The 21,993-nt window shown below is 38.4% G+C and overlaps 1 protein-coding gene and 2 long non-coding RNA genes across 17 annotated transcripts in view; 2 read left to right on the top strand and 1 right to left on the bottom strand.

Annotated features, from left to right (window-relative positions):
- Window positions 1-2,852: 2,852 nt before the first annotated feature.
- The window catches only part of ralgapb (Ral GTPase activating protein non-catalytic subunit beta), a 46,882-nt gene continuing 27,741 nt past the window's right edge, over window positions 2,853-21,993 (top strand). For 7 of the 15 annotated variants that reach the window (XM_083528861.1, XM_083528870.1, XM_083528860.1 and 4 more), the window contains exons 1-7: window positions 2,854-3,066; window positions 6,897-7,105; window positions 14,829-15,031; window positions 18,520-18,686; window positions 18,954-19,140; window positions 19,967-20,098; window positions 21,073-21,251. In XM_083528861.1, coding sequence (XP_083384987.1) covers window positions 6,929-7,105; window positions 14,829-15,031; window positions 18,520-18,686; window positions 18,954-19,140; window positions 19,967-20,098; window positions 21,073-21,251 — 1,045 coding nt within the window. In that variant the 5' untranslated portion in view covers window positions 2,854-3,066; window positions 6,897-6,928. Of the gene's footprint in view, window positions 3,067-6,896; window positions 7,106-14,828; window positions 15,032-18,519; window positions 18,687-18,953; window positions 19,141-19,966; window positions 20,099-21,072; window positions 21,252-21,993 lie in introns of all 15 variants that reach the window. The other 8 variants (XM_083528871.1, XM_083528867.1, XM_083528865.1 and 5 more) reach the window with 2 other exon arrangements.
- Window positions 8,183-9,947, bottom strand: LOC310720521. The gene is made up of 2 exons (XR_014531763.1): window positions 9,622-9,947; window positions 8,183-9,271 (listed from the first exon to the last, which is right to left on the bottom strand). It is a non-coding gene; the product is annotated as an uncharacterized lncRNA (long non-coding RNA).
- On the top strand, window positions 8,209-10,019 carry LOC310720506. The gene is made up of 2 exons (XR_014531757.1): window positions 8,209-9,204; window positions 9,910-10,019. It is a non-coding gene; the product is annotated as an uncharacterized lncRNA (long non-coding RNA).

Genomic DNA, 21,993 nt, shown 5'->3' with positions numbered 1-21,993 from the left:
TATATATATATTTATATTTAAGAATATATATTTATTCTGGAGGCAAGTCATGATTATCAATTAATCATGAGGTCATGTAATTATGTAATTATAAATATGGTAATAGACAACAATGCATTAAACTAAGAGTCTAATGCATTTGCAAGTACAATTACATTGCTTCACAGTCAAAGAATGTCAGAGGAAACAACATGTCTACAATGATCCACTAAAAAAAGGAACGTAGAAAAGAACCAGCTTTGAAAGGTTGGCATACGCAAGTAAGTCCAAGTGAGCAATATATAGTATAGTGTGGTACAGTATGTTATATGGTGACCCACTATAGTATGATGTAATCATACAATGCTAAGATATTGCATGCTCAATTGTGTAATTTTCAAGGTATATACAAGAGATTCATACAGCATTAGAGTACAGCCTTACTGATGAACCTAGTTTACCCTCACCCAAAGTACAAGGAGAGGACAATATATGTCATTGGGTCAAAGTGTATGTCCAATGGAGAAAATATCACACTATGCTGCCTTAAGCCAGTGAGACATGTTACCTTGGACTAATACAACATCTACTAGCTTTCCTCGGCTGTCTTTAGAATAATATCCTTCAAGAGCAAAGTGAGTGAGGGCAGCCAAAGCAGTCACACTCTTATTTGGGATAATGTCTGTTTTTTACTCTGCTGTAGGGGCACACAAGTGCTTTACTGACAATCATTCTTCAGGCTATTTCTGCCAGAATACTCCTTATTCCTCAAGCCTGCAGGAGTATTTCACCACACCACAAGTGGAAGATTTATTACAAGAATACCCATGATTGATTTGGGGCAAGTCTATCCAGCGATGGATACAGCACATGGGAGGGTATTTCCAGTTCCACATTAGCCTGGCCAGAGCAAAGACTGCATGTATTGTAAATGAATGTCTGTAGCCTGACAAGTCTAGAGACAGGATGACATAAAACAATAATAAGAGTGATACATATATACACACATTGTTTGCAGGAAAAGGGGTGACATCACTTGGGTAAGATTACTAACACCAAAGTTTTATTGCATTCTACAAAATTGTGGGAAGATTTTGGCTAATGGTTAATGCAGTGATTTATCTTTAACTAAATTTCAATATATAGAATCATATTATAATTTCAAAAATGTCCTAATCATAATGGCAGTACATTTTTAGAAAAGTACTTATTTGTCTGTGATATTACTTTCAATCCTAGTAACTTTCATTTCCTTCTGGGGGGATCGATCTGTCTGTCTGTCTGTCTGTCTGTCTGTCTGTCTGTCTGTCTGTCTGTCTCTCTCTCTCTCTCTCTCTCTCTCTCTCTCTCTCTCTCTCTCTCTCTCTCTCTATTTATATATATATATATATATATATCACAGACTTCCAGTAAAAAACTGAACATTAAGTCTTTAGGGCATCCATAATCATGAAATGTTATCACTTGTCAAGTATGGCAAGATTAACTGCTGATAAAAAATACCACAGGGTACCTTGAAGATGTGCTTTTATATGATTTTAAATGAAACCAGAAATGTATTTCTGCTTATTATAAATTTTATGTAATATAAGATAAGATTACATAAGTAATATTGCACGATTTAAATGAGTGCTATTGTTATGTGGAAAGATGTTACAAATTGCTATAGAGTAAGAATGCTTTTAAAAATAAAAGTGTCATCAATTCAGAAAATGGAAAGCACATGAACAGAAGAGAAATCTATATATAGTTCATTCTGCCTTTAATTTTGCCATTCAAATTAGAGAATGGCCCATTTTCCTTTAAATGCTGTTTAACACAGACATGTTATAAAGACAATATACAGTCTTAACATGTTTTCATAAAGCAAATGTGTATATATATATGTTCATCATTTTTTTATTTATTTAATGAATTACTTAATTTATTGCTTTGGCAGTGGTAGAAATGAAACCCAACAATGAAACCCCTGTAGTATTTATTATTTGGTCAGTTGAAGTGACCAGGTTTCTGGAACACACAGGAGGGGAATGTTTCTGATAAATATCTAAAATAATATTATTTGATTGCGAGTTAAGAAAAAAGTCACAATTAGGAAATATGAGCTGGCAAATGCGGAAAAAAAAATTGTGAGATATGGACTCGCGTTATATTGTCAGATTTCTGACTTTGCGAGCAACTCATTTGCGACACTTTCTGGCAGAGCGCCATAGGAAACCACGAGATGTGTTTCTTACAGAATACGGCGGTAAACTTTTTATTGTATACCATATACTATATTATTATATTATATAATATTGGCCATATTAACTTTTTGGCATGATAATCCTATATAATTTGCGTATAATAGATTTGAAAGCCTATTATGTGCTTTGCCAGAAAGTGTCGCAAATGCGAGAGAAAAAAAATTGACATTGTAACGCGAGTTTATATCTCACAATTCAGCCTTTTTCCCCTCACAATTCAGAGTTTATATATCACAGTTCTGAGAAGAAAAGTCAGAATTGCGAGGTTGTATCATGCAATTCTGAGAAAAACAAGGCAGAATTGTAAGATAATAACCAATATTTGGTTCGCAATAACCTTGTATTATTTTGTATTCAGTGGCGGAAACTGGCTTCCATAGTTTGTACTGAGAAAGTACATCGAATGGATATCACAGTTTAAGGGGTTTAGGCTGATAAATAAACTTTTAAGACAATTTCGTGTAAACTGCTCATGAATAGACTATACTAATTGACCAGGGCTGAGTCCTAAACAGTACCCTTTTAGAAACACAGAAGTGCACTACGTAGGCTCCCTAAACACGCTATTTCGTGTCCCCTTATAGTGAGAAGTAAGCGGATTGGAGTGCTGTTTCGTGCTGCCCTGTTTCGCAGGCCTCTCCTTCGTGCTGGCTCAGTGTAGCGCCCCCTGGCGGTGATCTCTATCATCCGTCGTCTCCGTGTCCGCGCTGTGGTCAAACCGTTTGCGGTGCACAGCTATGGATGTGATCTAGCTAGTGACAAAGATGCTGCAGAGTTTCTCCTGTCCGTCCTGCCTGATCCACTGAACAGACACGAGTGCTTGCTATGACCTCGGAAGCAGGTAAGAAGAGCTTACTGCTCTTCCGGTTAGTTAGTCTGACAGCAGACTCTTGTTGTGTTTTTCCCCCTGCAGGATTGTCCCGCATTGCGGCCTACAATAACATCACCGATATGGTTATGGTAGCAGGCTAAGCTAAGAGTGCTAACGATCTGATTCGTGTTCACCTTGATTCCTTTTAATTTTATGGAATAAAAAAGGTTTTCTGTATCCTGCGAAACAATCAGTCAGTACACAGTGTGCAAACGCGAGCTGGAGCCTAAGCTGTCATCGAAGCTGAATGAGCCGTCAAACAAGGCTAGGCTCCTGGGCTAGCTCTGATTAGCCTGCTAGCTAATGCTGGTCCATTAGAGTTCTTCCTGTTTCATAAAATTGAGATAATGTCGGCAGGAAAGCGTTCAGGGGGATCCAGTGCTGATCGTCTCCGATCTCGGAGGTTTAATTTCAGGAATTTAAGCAGATCGACGTGATCAGTCGGTCCAATCCAACCACAACAACCACCACCTTCCTGCCCAGCTCAAGCTAGTCTTCCTGTAGATCAGTTTCACCGCAATGAAAGCACGCGTATTATTATTATTATTATTATTATTATTATTATTATTATTATTATATTTTAGACGAATTATTTTTTCCATAATAGAAATACAGAACATGCAGGTTGTTTTGTTGTTGTTGTGTGTTTAATGACAACTCCTGTAGAAATGAGAGACAGTGATAACGTGCTGTCGTGATTCGCTTCCTGTTCTGCTGCGTCCCAAATCACCCAGTACAGTAGTCAACAGTGGGTCCACTTCAACCCCGTGCTATTATTGTGTACTATCTAGTAGGACAGTATGCTGTTTGAGACATAGCACCGCCTGGAGCCAGCAAACAGAGTTTACGGAAGTCGCAGGTGCAGGGCCCGTGTTTTTAAAGTGGCCCTGAAATCCATCCCGAGCGCTGGGTGTATATTTCCCATCTTGTTCGGGCCACTACGTGTTGAGTGTATTCCAATTTTAATATTAGAGTAGATCATTGAGAGGGGAACAGGACATTTTTTTTGATGATTTATCTTGTACTAGTTCTGTATTCATCCAATTAGATGCTCTGTAGATGGTTTATGCCCCGCCCACAGGGAGGGACCTACTCTAGAGTACTTTCTTTCAGTGGATCATCCGCATGTTTGGATGCCCTCTCTAACGCAACCCTCCCCATTTATCCGGGCTTGGGACCGGCACTAAGAGTGGCTGGGGTCGGTTCCCTGACCGGGGATCGAACCCGGGCCGCAGCGGTGAAAGCACCGCATCCTAACCACTAGACCACCAGGGGATCCCCATTGGACCCACCAGGGACCCTAGAATGTCCACCAGGAACTCTGGAATGATGGCTCTTAAAGACGGTCGGTGTGTATTTGGTTGTACGGCTTTGACTATTGTGGCTACTCGATCCGTTGTCACTACTTTTACTATTGATTATCTTGATATAAATGACACATTGTTGATGAAGTAGACACATTTGCACACATGCTTAGTTGAAATAGTGTTTACAGTACGGATCGAGTAGTAGTATGTCTGCTGCATGAGTGTGACTGATTTTTAATTGGTTGATTATTTGTCCAATTACGTGCTTTGGTGAAAGTATATGTCCCGCCCCTCTCAGAGGGACTTGCTCTACAGTGATGGCTGTTAAACTCGGTCGTGCCCATGTCTGAAACGTCAGTGTGACTGATTTATAATTTGATGATTGCTCATTTTATTCATCCAATTAAACGCTTTGTAGAAAATATATGTCCCACCCCCTGAGAGGAACTTGCTCTACAGGCTGTTAAACTCTGCTGGTCTTCTACACTTCTCAGAATTAAAGCTGGACAGTCCTGTATGTCCACCAGCTCAGACATGTACAATCCAAATGTACACACTCGTACACACTCGTACACAAATGTACACACTCGTTCATCTAGGACGTTGTCCTCAAATGTTGTGAGAAATCCTCCATGGCCAACTCTCAAAGCTCTCACTAAACTCCTCTCATTTCTCCATGTTTAGCTAGAGGTCTGTCAGGTTTGCTTAGATTCAGCTGGTGGAGTGGCATCTACTGGACTTCCGCACGGACTTCCTGTTTCACACGGTCGATATCCGGAATTAATTCACAGCTCTTGAGTCGGTTTGTGGAGAATGTGAGCTTGCTGATGATCCAGCTCCAGTGTTTCTATTCCTAAATCTGTTTTTTTTTATATATATATATTATTAGTATTATTATTTATGGTCGGTTTTCAGTTTCTACAAAGCTGTGGTACATACAAACCGCCGGTTTAAACCTGTAACATTTCTTTAGAAACATGTTATTCCGGTCTGCTCCGGTCGCCGCTCATGAACGTTTTTTTTACTACAGTCTGTTTATGGTTGTTGTATGATTGAGTGTAGAGAGGAGGAAAAGAGCGTCTGGAAAGTGTCAGCCGTGTCATTCGAATGCGTTTGTATTGGCAACCTCCCTCCTCCTCCTGATCCTCACCTGAAGTGTGTGCCCTCGCCTGGAAAGACCGTAGCCTGATGTTTATTCTTCAATTCAGTTTTATTTATATAGGATTTCTTACCATGGACATTGTCCCAAGTTATTGTTCCAAATTGTACCATCATAAGTCAGTTTTTATAAGTCAGATCCCTGATAATAGTGATAACAGTCACAAGTAAAAAAAAAAAAATAAATAAAAAAATCTCTAAAATGGTATGAGGAAGAAACCTTGAGAGGAACCAGACTCAAAAGGGAACCCATTCTTATCCAGGTGACACCCAATGTCCATTCATTATAATTGAATCATTGTTATGGTTTCTAACTGTTTACTGATGGACACTTGAATCTAAGACTGTTCATGCCAACTGCAGTCCTGAGCCATTGTAGCAGACCATTTCTATAACTTCATGGCTTTTTAGATCTCCAATAGGGCATCGGGATAAAGCTGGGAGGTCGGCAAAGTGGAAACAACTTGTGATAAATGGCTATTCAGTGTTTGTTTGTTTATTTATTTGTTAGGGCAACTTTAAAGTGTGCACATGGTTCATACTGTACTGTGCAGGTGCCTTGATTGTGTATTCATTTACGTTTTTTTCCACGCCTCACTCAATGCAGATTTGCTGCCTCAGATTCACACGCCCTGGTTCAATTCTGAACTCAGGTTTCCATGTGCGTGGGTGGGGGTTTCCTCTGGGTTTTCCAGTTTCCTCCTACATGGTAAAAACAAGCAAGTGGATCATCAATTGGCTACACTGAATTTGCACCCTAGTTGTAAATGAATGTATCGATTTGTGTGTTTGTGTGTGTGTGTGTGTGTGTGTGCGTGTGCGTGCGCGCGCGATACCCACCACATAGTGTTTCCAGGATTGTTTCAGATTCCTCCACGATCCTGATCATCAGTTACTGAACATGAAGGAATTTTTGTCGAAGTGAATTTGCGTATTCATTGTTGAGCTCCATATTTGCTCGTAGTGCATTTCAGAGACTGGGTTGTTGCTGCGTCTGGCATTTGAAGAGCTACAGTTAATATGCAGATGAAGGTACAGTTTTTGTGCAACCACAGGAAACCCTTGATGTAATAAACAATTCCGCAGTAGTGAGGTAAACACCACAGACAGGATGCATAGACTGTTTTGTTGTGCTCCGCTCGTTAGTTCTAAAAAGGCCGAGCGTTGATTAACATTGAGACGCACGCTGCAGGCTGTTGTCTGATTGTCTGCGTGTGGTCAGAGCTCTAGTGACATTTAGGCCAAAATATCAGTTCTTGTTGCAAATGAATTTGGAGTTGTTGTGAAACTTTGCTCCAGTTTTGACGAAATGCTGGTGTTTACGTGTGATTTCAGAGCTCAGCTGGATGCAGTAGAAGTCTACAGCCATGTACTCGGAATGGAGGTCTTTGCACCTGGTCGTGCAGAGCGATCAGGGTCACGTCAGCGTCCTGCACTCGTACCCTGCCAGTGTGGGCCGTGACGTTGCCAACGCGGTGGTTCGGCCTCTGGGTTCCACCCTGGGAGCTCCCACCTCCGAGTGCCTCCTCAAGACAGATAAAGAGGTATACAGAAACATACAAAATTTGTGTGGACAAATTTGTTGGCGCCCCTGTTGGACAGAAGTAATTGGTATCCATAATTTATTTATTTATTTAATTTGAATTTTTTGCATATTTTATAGAAATCTGACTGCTTTTGATACTCAACAGAATATTTTTGATAATTATACAAATGAAAAGAGCACGAACAAAAACAATAGAACCCTCAACCGAATATGTTGTTGCACAACCTTTAGATTTGTGCAATCACTGCACACAACCGATTTCTGCTGGTACTTAGATTTTGTATGTGTCGACAGGTAGTTTGGCCTATTTTTCATGAGCAAATTACAGCTGTTTCATGTCTGAAGGATTCCTTCACCACACAATGTGCTTCACCTTTTTTCCAGGTGGTTTGATAGGATTCAGATCATGGCTTCTATTCAGAACACTTATTGTATTCTTAGCCATTCTTGGGTATTTTTAGCTGTATGCTTTGGGTCATTATCCTGTCGGAGGACCCATGAGCTGTGGCTGAGATGGAGCTTTCTGCCACTGAGCAGTACGTTTCGCTCCAGAATGGCTTGTTAGTTTTTAGATTTCATTGTGCCAATTTTATTTTAGCAACTCGGCCCTAAAACATCACCGAACCCCCTCCATGATTCACAGCAGGTATTGTTTCTGTGAAAGATCTTTTTTTTTTCACGTGTTTGAACGTACAGCTCATGTGCTTTGCCAAAAAGCTCCAATCTGTCCAAAGGACATTCTCCCGGAAGCATTGTGGCTTGGCAAATTTGAAAGAAATCAATTGTTTCCAATTATTTCTATTTCTTTTCTAAAGGTACTGACAAATCTGTCCACGTCGTCTGTGTATGTCAGGGGACAATATACTGTATATTGAAACTGATTACGGCTTTTTTCAACAAAAATAGATTTCTTTTAGTTGATTATTTATACAAATAAGTTAATAAAATGCTGATTTGATCAGCTTGTAAACAAAAGATTCACAGATATGATTGCGTATTTGTATGTTTATTGTGTTTTCCCCCCAATAATGTCATTTAACCTTTAATTTTTAGTGGAAAGTATTGTTTTTTTCAAATACATCTTGGCTTTTTTTCAATAGGGCTGATCTAATTCCCTGTTCCCAATAACAAAACTACAGTTACACCCTGACCTACGATCACTCGACTTACGACATTTTAGAGATACGGTCACCTCAGACGGAAAAAATATTAAAATTTGTATAAAAATTTGTTATTTACTTTATATGTACTATGTAAAAAAAATTTTTTAAACGTGTTTACGGTGCCTCTTTATGTCTGCGTCTGAAAGCATCATAAAGTAGTCACTCTTCTCGACTGATGGACTTCCGACCGGTTTTTCGGTCCCTATTTACTTCGTAATTTGGGGTCTACCTGTACGTCAAGTCAAGTCAAGTGGCTTTAGAGTGCACAGTGAAACGAAACAGCCTTCCTCCAAGACAAAGGTGCTACATGGAGCAACATAAATAAACACAAGATAACACATGACTAACTAGAACAAACAGACCTATACACAGGATATTACATCAAGTGTAATACCAGCAACATTCATTGCAATACCACTGTTACAATGCAGCACAGATAAAGATTTTATTTTCCCCTCAGAAATTTTTGAATAAAAACACAAGATTTAATTGGATCTCAACCTCCGTCTAAACTCGCCTCGTCATTCAAACAAATAAAACTAAACCTGCTTCATTAAACGGAATCTAAATTGTATCAGTCGTCTGAAATGCTTGTGAACGGGGCTGCAACAACTAAGCGATAATAATCGATAATGAAATTCGTTGTCAACGGACGCCCTTTTGGGCTGTTCAATTTACGTGTTTAGCGTGACAGCAAGATAACACAGCCACTTGGGGAAATAGCGGAGAGTACAGGGTCAACCCGCAGCAGGAAAAAGAGTGCGTCCAAGGTCATCCAAGGCATAGGAGCATTTTATATTAAACGCAACAAAGAAAACCGTACCTGGAAGTTATGCAAAGCTGAGCTTGTGTTGGATGGAAGTACCACGGTGATGCACAAACACACGAAAAGCAAACACACTGGAGTCACGGATGAAGGTGAAACATGAGCACGGTGAGCAAAAACTGTTTATCCTCATCATGTGAAAATGGTGTAGTTTAATGAAGTGCTATTGTGTAAACTGTTTGTTTGATAACTTCGGGACTTTCGCACTGGATCTGTTTTGTCGAGACTCGTGAGCATCAGGTTGCGCAATCAGATCGCTCTCGACATAGTGATGGATTCAATTTAAATCACACACAGGGAAAAAAAACAGTAAATCTAAAAGCAGCAAATAACAGCAGCAGTAAACGATAAAATTTTTATCGTTTTTTTATAACCACTGTTATGGTTATCAGCGAGTTTTTATGCATTTGTACATGTACTTTTTTATGTAATGTATATTGTTTTATTTTTTTATTTTTTTTTATCAAGTCTGTTAGCTTGCTGCATTTCTTTGTTCCATTCTTTTTTCTAGCGTTTATAACTTACCAGTTTTCAAACGTGATTCACTGCGTACATTCAAGTGCTTGTTTTCAATGTTTGTATATTTAATTTATGCATATATCATTTAAATATTATACAAAATGAAATTAATTATATATTGTAGATGCTTATATCTTTACAAATGATGAAATGATGTATTACATTTTATAACTTTTTTTTTAAAGTTTGGTAGTCAACTTGCCATCTGCAAAATACAATACAAAATGTTGATTTACAGAAATTGCTTCACGTTGCATACTAATGATTTTTTCTTTTCTTTTTTTTTTTATACAGAAGCAACCCAGCATGAGTGATTTTGTTCAAAGGAGAAATCCCCCATGCGCTCCTCAACAAGCAGCTACTAGAAGCTTTTAAATGTTTTAATTAAAGATAGTTAAACTCAATATGTGGCTTTTGGATTTTTTAAGTGCACTTTTATACGTAAATACCCTGAATTTGGGTTCTATATCGTTATAATACGCAAAACATTTAATAATTTTTTTTTATTAGATTTGTTGATCAATCGCAAAATAAAACAACAATAATAATCAGCTGATTCATTGATCTAAAGTAACTAAAGTAATCGTTAGTTGCAGCCCTACTTGTGAATCAAACAAATATACTGCTGTGTAATTGAAAAGCATCTGTATTGTCTGTAGACTGCAGAAAATTTTTCTTTCTTTCTTTCTGACGGTCTTTTTGTCGGTCTTTTTGTCGGTCTTTCTCTTTGTCTCTCTTTCGGTCTTTCTCTTTTTTCTGTCTTTCTCTTTGTCTTTTTTTTGGTCTTTCTTTCTTCCTTCCCCTTCGTTGCTCCCTCCCCAGAACCCAGATTGCATTTAAACTCAAAATAACATCTCAGACTTTTTACCAATCCGGTCTGAATGTTCAGTTTATCTGCACAATACACATGAGAATTAAGAAAAACAAGTCAAAAACAAATTGATGTGTTTGTGTTAAAATGACTTGTGGTAATAGGGCTGTTTTGTGCACAGTGTTATGTAGTGCAAGAGTATGAGTGTTGCTTCATTCCTTCAAAGTTTCCCTGTTCCATGTTATTCAGTAACAAATGGCAATGCTCTCATACGTTATTGTTTTGTTGGTTAGTTATGAATCGATTATGACAGCTAATCAGTTACAGGCTCAGCTCTAACACAAGATCAGTCTTTTTTTTATTAACAGACTGTATGCTGGCATCAATTATTCAGCATTTCCCCTGCGATCCAGTTTTCTCAGATTGTATTCAAGCAGCTGGATCAAAGTATATTGTTTAGTCAATCAAAATCACAGCCACAACGGAGGAACTAAAACAGAAGCAAACTGGCATTCCGTGTTGGATATTTTACTTGAATGACGGTTCAAAATGTTAGTAAGTTACAAAATGTTATCCTTAAGTTGTATTCCACAAACTGCTGTTGTATATCTACTATGTGTGGGCTAGTGGTGAACATTCTTCCAGAGACTTTATGGCAAGATGGAAGCTGTCTGGCATCACGTTCCTAACTTTATGTTGCTACTTCTCAGGACAGACAAACAGTGGAGAGTTTTATTAAAGGCTGCTGGATTACTGTTATTTGAACAGATAGTGCGCTCTGTTGAGCAGGTTAAAATCTAAAAACCAATAACATATTTGAATGTCTTGTGAAAAAAGCTTTTGGTGTCCTTTCAGGACGAAACCTGTGTGTTGTATTTACATATGTTTGCCTTGGAAATGTTCATAGGAAATGCACAGGAGACATGTTGCTCTTGTTTAGATGTTAAGCAGATTCTTTAGTCAGTATCAGTGTTAAAGTGAGAGCTTGAAGCACTTCCTATTATTTCTGTGGGTTTTGTTTTATTGTGATTTGTGTGGTATTGCAAAAATTCTGACCCTTATGCCTAGTGTGTGTGTGTGTGTGTGTGTGTGTGTGTGTGTGTGTGTGTGTGTGTGTGTGTGTGTTTCACTGCATGTTTTAGAGCTTTAAATTCCCCATCTGGTATATTGTGTTTGCGGTTCCTGCAGGCTTCTGTGCAGCCTGATAACAGTAGAAGGATATCCTGCGAATTCCCTTTCGGCCACTCTCTGGATCTGATCTTTATCGATTGCCTCCACCCCCGAGCTTCCACAAAGGCCTCAAGCTATTTGGATAATGCGAGTCAGTGCCAGGAATGTACTAATGGTGCCTTTCTTTGTAGGCACTGTTTGTTTTTTTGTTTTTGTTTTTATTATTTATTTTTTAAAGGTCAGGTACTTTTTGGTTTTTATTAGTGATATCAAGCAGATACCACAGATGACCTTCTGTTTTGATATAATGACCTCATAGATTCTCATAAAAACTTTTTCTTTATAGAAGTTCTGCGTAATATTTTAGGATATATAGTGGAACCCGGTTATCTCGACCTCGGTTACCTCGACAACCCTATTAAGTCGAGGTTTTTGAAGTGGAACCGCCAAATTCTCGCTTTGTCTAAGCATTTTTTATCGGTTATGTCGCCGAACCCTGATATCTCGAGCACAAGGGGGGGGAAATTTGCCATTTAACGTCAGTTATCTCGTTCGGCGCTGTGCAGCCGCAGAAGAACTCGCGGAAAAATCAAGCCTTACAGATGTTACAGGTGTTGTATTGTATACTGGTGAATCTCTGCTGTTAGTTAGTGCACATATGCCTTTTGTTGTTAAATGTTATGCGATGAACGGGAGGCGAAAGTATAAGCGCGGCGCTGAACAGCACACGGGAGAACGTGGGATGAGCAGCAAAAGCATAGAATGAACACTGGCAGGATCGGGGGGGGGGGGGGGGGGGTAGAAAAGAGCAGCCGGTGAGAGAGTGCCGGTGGGAAGACACGTACCGGGATACGCATGCGCGATAACAACGACCGCCGTGAACCAACATATACCAACAATAACGGACAGTGAGAGTGTGGAAGTTTAAATAGGAGCTGGTGATGATGCTGAACGAGCACCATATGTGCGCGATTAAAGCCGGGAGCTTCAGAGAAAGCGGGTGAGAAAACACCTGCCACGCTGAAGGGGGCCGAAGGGGGCGTGGCAGGTGGATTCCTGACAGATAAACATGTACTGTATGTATTTTTATAGCATGCCTTCATCAAACAAATCGCGGCAACGCTGTTGTGTAAAAAACCCTTCAAAAACACGTGCATGTACATTCTCATTTATTAACGCACATCATGTACATAAAGAAATTTCAAGCACGTTAATATATTGCCGCCATTTTGATTTTTGTTTATCTCGATCATCGGTTATCTCGATGCTTTTTGGCGACCCCCTAGGACATCGACATAACCGGGTTCCACTGTATATAATTGTTCGAAGACCACTGTCATGGACCATCAAAAAATATATAATAAATAAAATAAAGAAACTTTGTATTATAAGCATGTATTATGGTGTAGATTAGCATAATTCATCCAAAATTCTTTGCCATATTATACTTTCTTTAAGAACATAGTAATTTCTCCAATGTTTATAGTGACACATTAAATTCCTATATTAAAGCTGTGCCTCGATGGATTTCCTTCGCAATGGCACTTTTGGAAAACATTCGAGTGGTACACACACCAGATCAGTTGTTGGTAAGGAGTAACAGTGCTTAACAGTTAATTAGTTGCGATGATATACAATCCCTCTGCAATCTTATTACTATTAGCTTGTGCTTCTTCATCACAGTATTGTGCTCGCCCTGACCATGTCCCATTTTTCTCCCCCCCACCACCCAAGTGTGAATATTCACCCTGTCCAAGTTGGGTCCTGTATTTCCTAGCTGCAATTCTAATGCAAGGAGCCCCACATAATGTGACCTGAACAGGGACTTTCAGACAAGTATTCTAAAGTGAAAATGAATACTGAAGCTAAAGGAAATACTGTAGGAAATGGCGCGAGCTTGGAAGGCGAATGTTTTTGTTGGCAGTTTGCAATGCTTTTGGAAATGTTTGTGTATGTTTTCAGTCAAAATATTAGGGCAGGGTGTAAGTGTGTGAAAATGTTCTAAAATACTTGTCGAAATCCTGAAGAGGAGGTCAACATCTTGGAATAAATCAGTAGGTGGTGACTGTTCAGCTGTTTGGCGCTTATGGAGAACAGTAGTCGTAGCTGTTGAATGGTGTTTCCTCATTGTTACTTTGTTGCACCTTTGAGCTTCAACAAAACGTATAATAAAAAATAAAAAAATAAACCATAAACTGTGATTGAAAAATAGAATCACTTTTGTTGTTGGACTTCTGATCAGTACGTCATAAATTCCTGTTTCAGCACCACCAAGCTGTTACTTCTGGTCTTATGAGCAAGGCCCTTAACCCTCAACTGCTCAGTGTAGAATTGTAAGTCTGCCAGATGCTAAAAATGTAAAACGTAAACGTTCATTTTGCTGTTTAATCTCACGAGCAGGAACATCGGCAGTGTGCTTCAAGCACAATTCTGTTTTACAAACGATATATTAACTTTTGATTTTTTTTTTTTAAGATTTTTCAAACACACCAAAAAGAAAAAGAGAGGTCCATGGAGTTTTTACTGGGTTGCAAGAATGTGCCGGGGAAAATGGGCGTATTATTTATTGTGCATTTTGTTTGTCTTTTAGAAGCCACTATCCAATTGTTTTTCTACAGCACAGTTTCAGAGAACATCATTTCCACACTTGCAACAGGTTCAGCTAATTATTAACATGAGTTAAACAAACATTCATGGAATGTTACTTTAGTGGAAGAGGTCAGAAAAGACAAAGGAACTGTGATAGCGGAGAGATTTTACTCAGCTACTGCTAAATAAAAAAAAGAGTTAAAGGAACTGAAAATATGACTATCTAAAATATGGTTTTGTCTCTACAGGCAGTTCACATGCTTCAAATATGTGGAGATACATTAGCTGATAAGTCAATGGGGACACAGTTTGACAATTTCATGTCAATTTTATGTTAAATAAGTAAATGAATGATAGTTTTGAACTAAGATGGAGGCATAGCTCAAGGATATTTGGTAAAGCAAATAAATTTTTATATACATATACAGTAGTTGGTGGAGATTAAACTACCAAAATACATTTTTTATTGAAGTTTACAATTGCAGTGTATAATTAATTTTCTAACAGAGGCAGGATTCTTGATAGCCACTCAAAATTCATCTTTAATAATTTCTTATTTAATTTGCCATTTCCTTTCCTTTTGACTGATGTAATAAATGGTTTGTGTACGCTTCTCTAATCATTCATGTGTTTATCTTAATAGGTGAAATGGACTATGGAAGTAATATGTTATGGTCTGACTCTTCCGTCGGATGGAGATACAGTCAAGCTGTGTGTGGATGTCTACACGGACTGGATCATGGCACTGGTGTCACCACGAGATTCCATACCGCAACCTATCATTAAAGAACCCAACCTTTATGTTCAAACGATCCTCAAACATCTTTACAACCTCTTCCTGCCGAGGTAATACTATGCATGATTGACTGAACCAATTCTTTGTTCAAATTCCCTTCCGAAGACATAAAATTGATTTTAGACTATATATATATATACAGTGAGGAAAATAAGTATTTGAACACCCTGCTATTTTGCAAGTTCTCCCACTTAGAAATCATGGAGGGGTCTGAAATTGTCATCGTAGGTGCATGTCCACTGTGAGAGACATAATAAAAAAAAAAAATCCAGAAATCACAATGTATGATTTTTTTAACTATTTATTTGTATGATACAGCTGCAAATAAGTATTTGAACACCTGAGAAAGTCAATGTTAATATTTGGTACAGTAGCCTTTGTTTGCAATTACAGAGGTCAAACGTTTCCTGTAGTTTTTCACCAGGTTTGCACACACTGCAGGAGGGATTTTGGCCCACTCCTCCACACAGATCTTCTCTAGATCAGTCAGGTTTCTGGCCTGTCGCTGAGAAACACGGAGTTTGAGCTCCCTCCAAAGATTCTCTATTGGGTTTAGGTCTGGAGACTGGCTAGGCCCCCAAAGCACCCCCAAAGCATGATGCTACCACCCCCATGTTTCACAGTAGGGATGGTGTTCTTGGGATGGTACTCATCATTCTTCTTCCTCCAAACACGTTTAGTGGAATTATGACCCAAAAGTTCTATTTTGGTCTCATCTGACCACATGACTTTCTCCCATGACTCCTCTGGATCATCCAAATGGTCATTGGCAAACTTAAGACGTGCCTGGACATGTGCTGGTTTAAGCAGGGGAACCTTCTGTGCCATGCATGATTTCAAACCATGACGTCTAAGTGTATTACCAACAGTAACCTTGGAAACGGTGGTCCCAGCTCTTTTCAGGTCATTGACCAGCTCCTCCCATGTAGTTCTGTGCTGATTTCTCACCTTCCTCAGGATCATTGAGACCCCACGAGGTGAGATCTTGCATGGAGCCCCAGTCCGAGGGAGATTGACAGTCATGTTTAGCTTCTTCCATTTTCTAATGATTGCTCCAACAGTGGACCTTTTTTTAACTAAGCTGCTTGGCAATTTCCCCGTATCCCTTTCCAGCCTTGTGGAGGTGTACAATTTTGTCTCTAGTGTCTTTGGACAGCTCTTTGGTCTTGGCCATGTTAGTAGTTGGATTCTTACTGATTGTATGGGGTGGACAGGTGTCTTTATGCAGCTAACGACCTCAAACAGGTGCATCTAATTTAGGATAATAAATGTAGTGGAGGTGGACATTTTAAAGGCAGACTAACAGGTCTTTGAGGGTCAGAATTCTAGCTGATAGACAGGTGTTCAAATACTTATTTGCAGCTGTATCATACAAATAAATAGTTTAAAAATCATATATTGTGATTTCTGGATTTTTTTTTTTAGATTATGTCTCTCACAGTGGACATGCACCTACGATGACAATTTCAGACCCCTCAATGATTTCTAAGTGGGAGAACTTGCAAAATAGCAGGGTGTTCAAATACTTATTTTCCTCACTGTATGTATATATATATATATATATATATACACATGTGTTCAGTTTGATGTTTAGTTTTTTTTTTTAGTGACAACTCATTTCAGTCAGTTTATTTAAAAGCTCATCCGTTTGGTAAGTTGCAGTTTGCAACTTTTTTTTTTTTTTTTTGTGTAAATAATTTTTGGAGTTTATTACAATGATATAGTCGGCGTGTGTGTTGTTATTATGTGACCTGGCAGCTACCAGCTCTGCAATAAGCAGTTAGAAATTTAAATGTCAAATCGATCAGACTGCAGTAATACACTATTTGGACGAATGTATTGGGACACCTGCCTTCCCCAACCTTAAGTGCTTCTCTCCCAAAATATTACCACTAAGTTGGAGGCACACAATTGTATGGGATGTCTTAAGAATACCATTATATCATGAAGAAACTCCCATCTCTAATAAACAGAGATTATTGATGTCATATAAGTATACTTTTATGCTCATATTTAGAAAGATATACACCTTAATACACAATGTTACTGCACTGAAATGAGAGAAATCTCCAAACGGTACTCACTAAAATCCATCTTAGTCATGACCAAAGAATTTACCGAGTCAAATACTAATCTTCTGAAGGCAAGAGGAGTCTCCTTCATGATTTACTGACTCAGGAATTAATGACTTGAGGGGATGGACTAGGTTCCACATACTGTATGTGCAGCGTCCTGGGAGACATGATTACACAATTCGTGGGTGTTTATACACAAAAAAAATAAACAACACCTGCAGACCTTTCTCCTCATTTGTTTTAAGCAGATGCAGAATGTCTTTGTGTGACATGTTTTTAGCCTTCCTTAGTTCTCCCATAACACTCTTCTATTTCTATGCTCCCTTTATTGGCTTCCTGTAGCTGTCTGCATCAGATTTAAGACATTAATGCTCACCTAAAAAGAACCAGCAACCCTCTGCCTCACAGCTTTTACCTCACCCCACACTGCACCACATGCTTTTCAGCCACTGCTCAGCAGATCCCACCATCTCTCAGGGTGCAAGAAAAACATGCTTCAAGACTCTTCACTGTTCACAATAGCACTTATGCTATTAAAAAAAAAAATCTTGCTTTTCTATACTATATTCTCTCTCGAGTTTTGGACTCATGGTATATTCATAGTCTGTTACCTGTCTGTGATCGATGGAGACGCCAACGCACTTCTGTAATTTGCTTTGGATCAGAGCGTCTGCCAAATTCTGTAAATGTAAGCAAATTACTCCCAGCCTATGCAATGGTAATTGCAGATTTAAACTTTTAACCTTCCAATCAGAGTAAGACGTCCACGTCTTAGTAGAACTGTTACTTTCTCTCGTCCTTTTGACTAAGTGATAAGTGACAAGTGAAAGTGATTTTACCGATAGCTAGGTTGGATACTGGATTAAAAATAAACAAGCATAACATATATATAATATATATGTAGTATTACGAATATTACTAAACTGAATTATACAAAAAAAAATAAATCAATAAAAGAAACAGTACTGGATCATGAAAATGTGCTACCTTAATTAAATGAATATAATAATTATATTAAAAATACATTTCAAAAACGTCAGTGGTTCAGCTTTGGAGGCTGCTCTCATATTGTATTACTCGACTGTATGAATTTTTGTCAAAGGTGCCAGCAATTTAATATTTTAACATTTAAACTGAACATATTTAACATTCAGTATTTAATATATCTTTTTTAATTCCGATGCTGTGTTTTATGCAGTGATGTAGTTCACACACCAATGTTAAAAATGATTTGACCTGTGTATTCATATCACATATCATATCATATTTAACATTGGCGTGTGATGCCACATCCAGTCGTGAGGCATATTTACAACAGGTCCTTGCAAAAAGTTTGCATGCTGAAAGATTTAAATGACTGACCCTTTTATTTGAACAAACATATTAGTCCATAACCTGTATGTAATTATTAACTCTTCAGCTAATGAATGAAAGAAAAAATGAATCGTTTGTGTGTCTCGCAGGCCTGAGAACTTCAGCCCTATGCACTTCAAGCTGTGTCAGCAGGTGCTGTCTGCAGTACAGAAACTCGCTCGTGACTCCTCCTGTATGGCCAGAGAGACATGGGAGGTGCTGCTTCTCTTCCTGCTTCGTATCAATGATACACTGCTCGCCCCACCCACTGTTGGAGGTTTGTATCCACGGCGACATTGTCCAGTTCTGCCTACCACATTCAGCCACACTCTGTGCTTCAAGTCACACATGGTATCCTGACCCCACCCCCCCACCCCCTCCCATCCCAAATGTCCTCTCATCATATATAATGCAGTGTGACTTCATTCTGTGTTCTTTGAACAAGTTAAGCATGATATTCGAGTATTATCACACTATGATTTTTTTTTTTTTTTATATTACTATTTAGCCTATTTTTACCCCCTGTGTTTGTTTCCCTTTCCAGGTGGCATAGCTGAGAAATTGGCTGAGAAATTGATCAGTGTACTGTTTGAAGTTTGGTTCCTGGCCTGTACACGCTGCTTCCCAACACCACCATACTGGAAGACAGCCAGAGAGATGTTAGCAAATTGGAGACACCATCCGCCTGTGGTGGAGCAGTGGAGCAAAGTCATCGCTGCCCTCACCTCCAGGTGCAGTTAATGTGTAGCATGATGTAAATTATGACAAAAAATATATATATAATAACATTTCTCTCATTCGAATTACACCTATGGGACCATCTGAGGAAAAAATGGTCTCGGTCAATGAATTCTAAATATTTTTTAACAAATTTTCCTATTTTACTGGGCAAAACATGACGCTTTAAACGGTCCTAACAATAAATCGTTAGTCAGAGAAATAGCATAAATTATACAAATACATTTACACTTTTGACATGTTTTGTCACTTTGGGTTAGCACTTTTGTTTTTGTTTTGTTTTTTGCCCAGGTTAGAAACGTTTTGGAACACTGCTAAACATTGACAGAAGCACAGACTGTATCGACCACTTTATTTATATTAATAGTGTTGATTCTATAAAAAACACAATTCGGTCAAAGAAATCCTCTTTAACTGCTACCAGAGTTGTTTAAATACACTGATAATAGTGAAACACAATCAAAATCATTCATCAGTCACGCTCATTGTAAATGTCACTAATGTTTTTTTTTTTTTTTATAAAATATGATTGCGAATGTAGACTGATTAAAAGAAGTGTTAGAATACATTTAGAATATTTAATTATAAAATTCTTGTATTTTATTTAAAACATATTACATTAATACATGAATAAAAATCTAGCTAGCTAGCTATTAGACAGTGTTGTGTTTCTGAAACTAAAGTTATTTATTCACCACTGGGTTTCTTGGGTTTAAATATGCACAAAAGAAGAACATTTTCAGTTCAGCCAGAAGCTGTAGATTCTCCATAATGTATCTTTTATCTGTTTTTTTTTTTTCTTTTTTTTTTCTTTTTCAGACTGCTGAGGTTCACATATGGACCATCCTTTCCTCCTTTTAAAGTGCCAGAGGAAGACGCCAGTCTTATACCTACAGAAATGGATAACGACTGTGTAGCACAGACTTGGTATCGCTTCCTACACATGCTTAGGTATATGGAACATTACAGAGAAATGTATAGATGAAGGTTAGCGTGTCAAGCCTAGATTTTCTTGCAGCTATGTGCTTGCAGCAATTTCATATTTAATAATAATAGTTTAATTGCTGCAAGTCACCAGTAGTTCCTACTACAGTCGGTGGGATAAGAAGCACTTCACATTTGAAAACAAATCAGTTACATTGCCAATAAAATCCAACCGTTTTCAGATTGTACCTGAGGAGCGATACAGTGTCTCTGCGGCGAAAACGCAAGTGCCGGACCATTGTAGATCGCATGTCCTGCTGTCGTCACTCCTATTAATAATCGCTCCAACAGTCTCTTCATATTTGCATAAAGTTCAAATTATTTCACCTCGCTGGATACATCAAGTCACTGTTGCTCATGCCACTAAATGTTTACCTCTCTGTAAAAATGAGCAGTCAACAGGCAATTGATTTCTCTGTCTCGCTGTATGTGCGTATGTAGAATAACGCCGGCAGCTACAAAAAGGATCCAGAGCAAACAGCAGTAAAATGACTTTAATTACCTTTAACTGGATTAAGAAAATAAATAAATACAAATTCAGACTGTTTTGTGTTCGGTATAAGGGCTTCATGGTATATACAGAAATAAGATAAAGTAGCCAGGTCCATGAATTAGCACCAAAGTGGTTTTCATGTAAAGATATTGTGTGTGGAAACTGTTCCAATATATGCTGATGATCATATGATTGTAAATCATATGGAAAGTATATATGTATAGAGTATACACCGAAAATGGATGAGGACCAAGCATTGAGACTTGTGGAACAACATTGTACAGTCTACACCTAATGACCATGGTGGATTGGAAAATATTTTTGTTTGTTGGCTTCATGAGGGGTCAAGTGCGATATAAATTAGGTTGTGTGTTTTTTTTTTTTTTTTTGGTTGACTCGGTTTTACTCAAGGACTTAATACCAATTTTTTTTCTTCTTCCCCCATCAGTAATCCAGTGGATCTTAGTAACCCTGTGATTGTAAGCTCCACTCCCAAGTTCCAGGAGCAGCTGCTGGGTGTGAACAGTGTGCCCCCGGAGGTGGTCCAGCACCCCTGTCTCAAACAGCTGCCTCAGATCTTCTTTCGAGCCATGAGGGGCATCAGCTGCTTGGTGGATGCTTTCTTAGGTGAGGCAGGTTAAATCCATTTAAACTTGGTAGTAAAACATGAGCATTATTGTTATAATAAAAAGTGATGCATCAATACCAATAGTGGTATCGAGTGTCATTCGGAAGCCAGGTTCCAATTTTAAAACTTCTACAGTGCGTGAGTAACAGCAGGTGTGACGAAAGCCTAGAGGACGTTGTGCTCACAACAGAAAATGATAACGATCTGTGTGTAATACGTTAATGACTGCATTCAGAGCAGTGCATGCAACCGACAGTGCTTTGTGAGAATATCAAGATGAGGAAGTTAATAAAACATCTTATAAATCACGCCAAATCACAGACTCGCTCGTGCCGTATCAGTATATTTGAAAAAATACCGGAAAACATGTTCTCCTACTTGTACTTGGTCTATAAAATTGATGAATCTGTGTTATTAAATGCTGTTAGTATATATTAATAATTTGTAATAGACCTGTTGAACATTCCACTCCAAGAAACAATTGTGTCCCAAATGATGTACTATGCACTATGTACTCTACCGTCTACTGTATGAGTTTTAGCAGAGTAGCATTGCATAAAATGATTTCTCTGAAGCACTTTTGAGATGTTTCTAATTCTAATTCCTAATTTTATTTATTTTATTTTTTTTCCCGCAATTACATATCATATGGTGTTTAAAGGGATGTTGGTTTTATATCTTATATGCCCCTCCACAATTTTGATTTTATTGTATTTTTTTTATGTTTCTTTTTTAAAACTG

The sequence above is a fragment of the Silurus aristotelis genome (assembly GCF_946808225.1).
Source record: "Silurus aristotelis genome assembly, chromosome: 2".
NCBI classification, from domain to species: domain Eukaryota; kingdom Metazoa; phylum Chordata; class Actinopteri; order Siluriformes; family Siluridae; genus Silurus; species Silurus aristotelis.
This window is presented reverse-complemented; position numbering and strand designations above follow the sequence as displayed.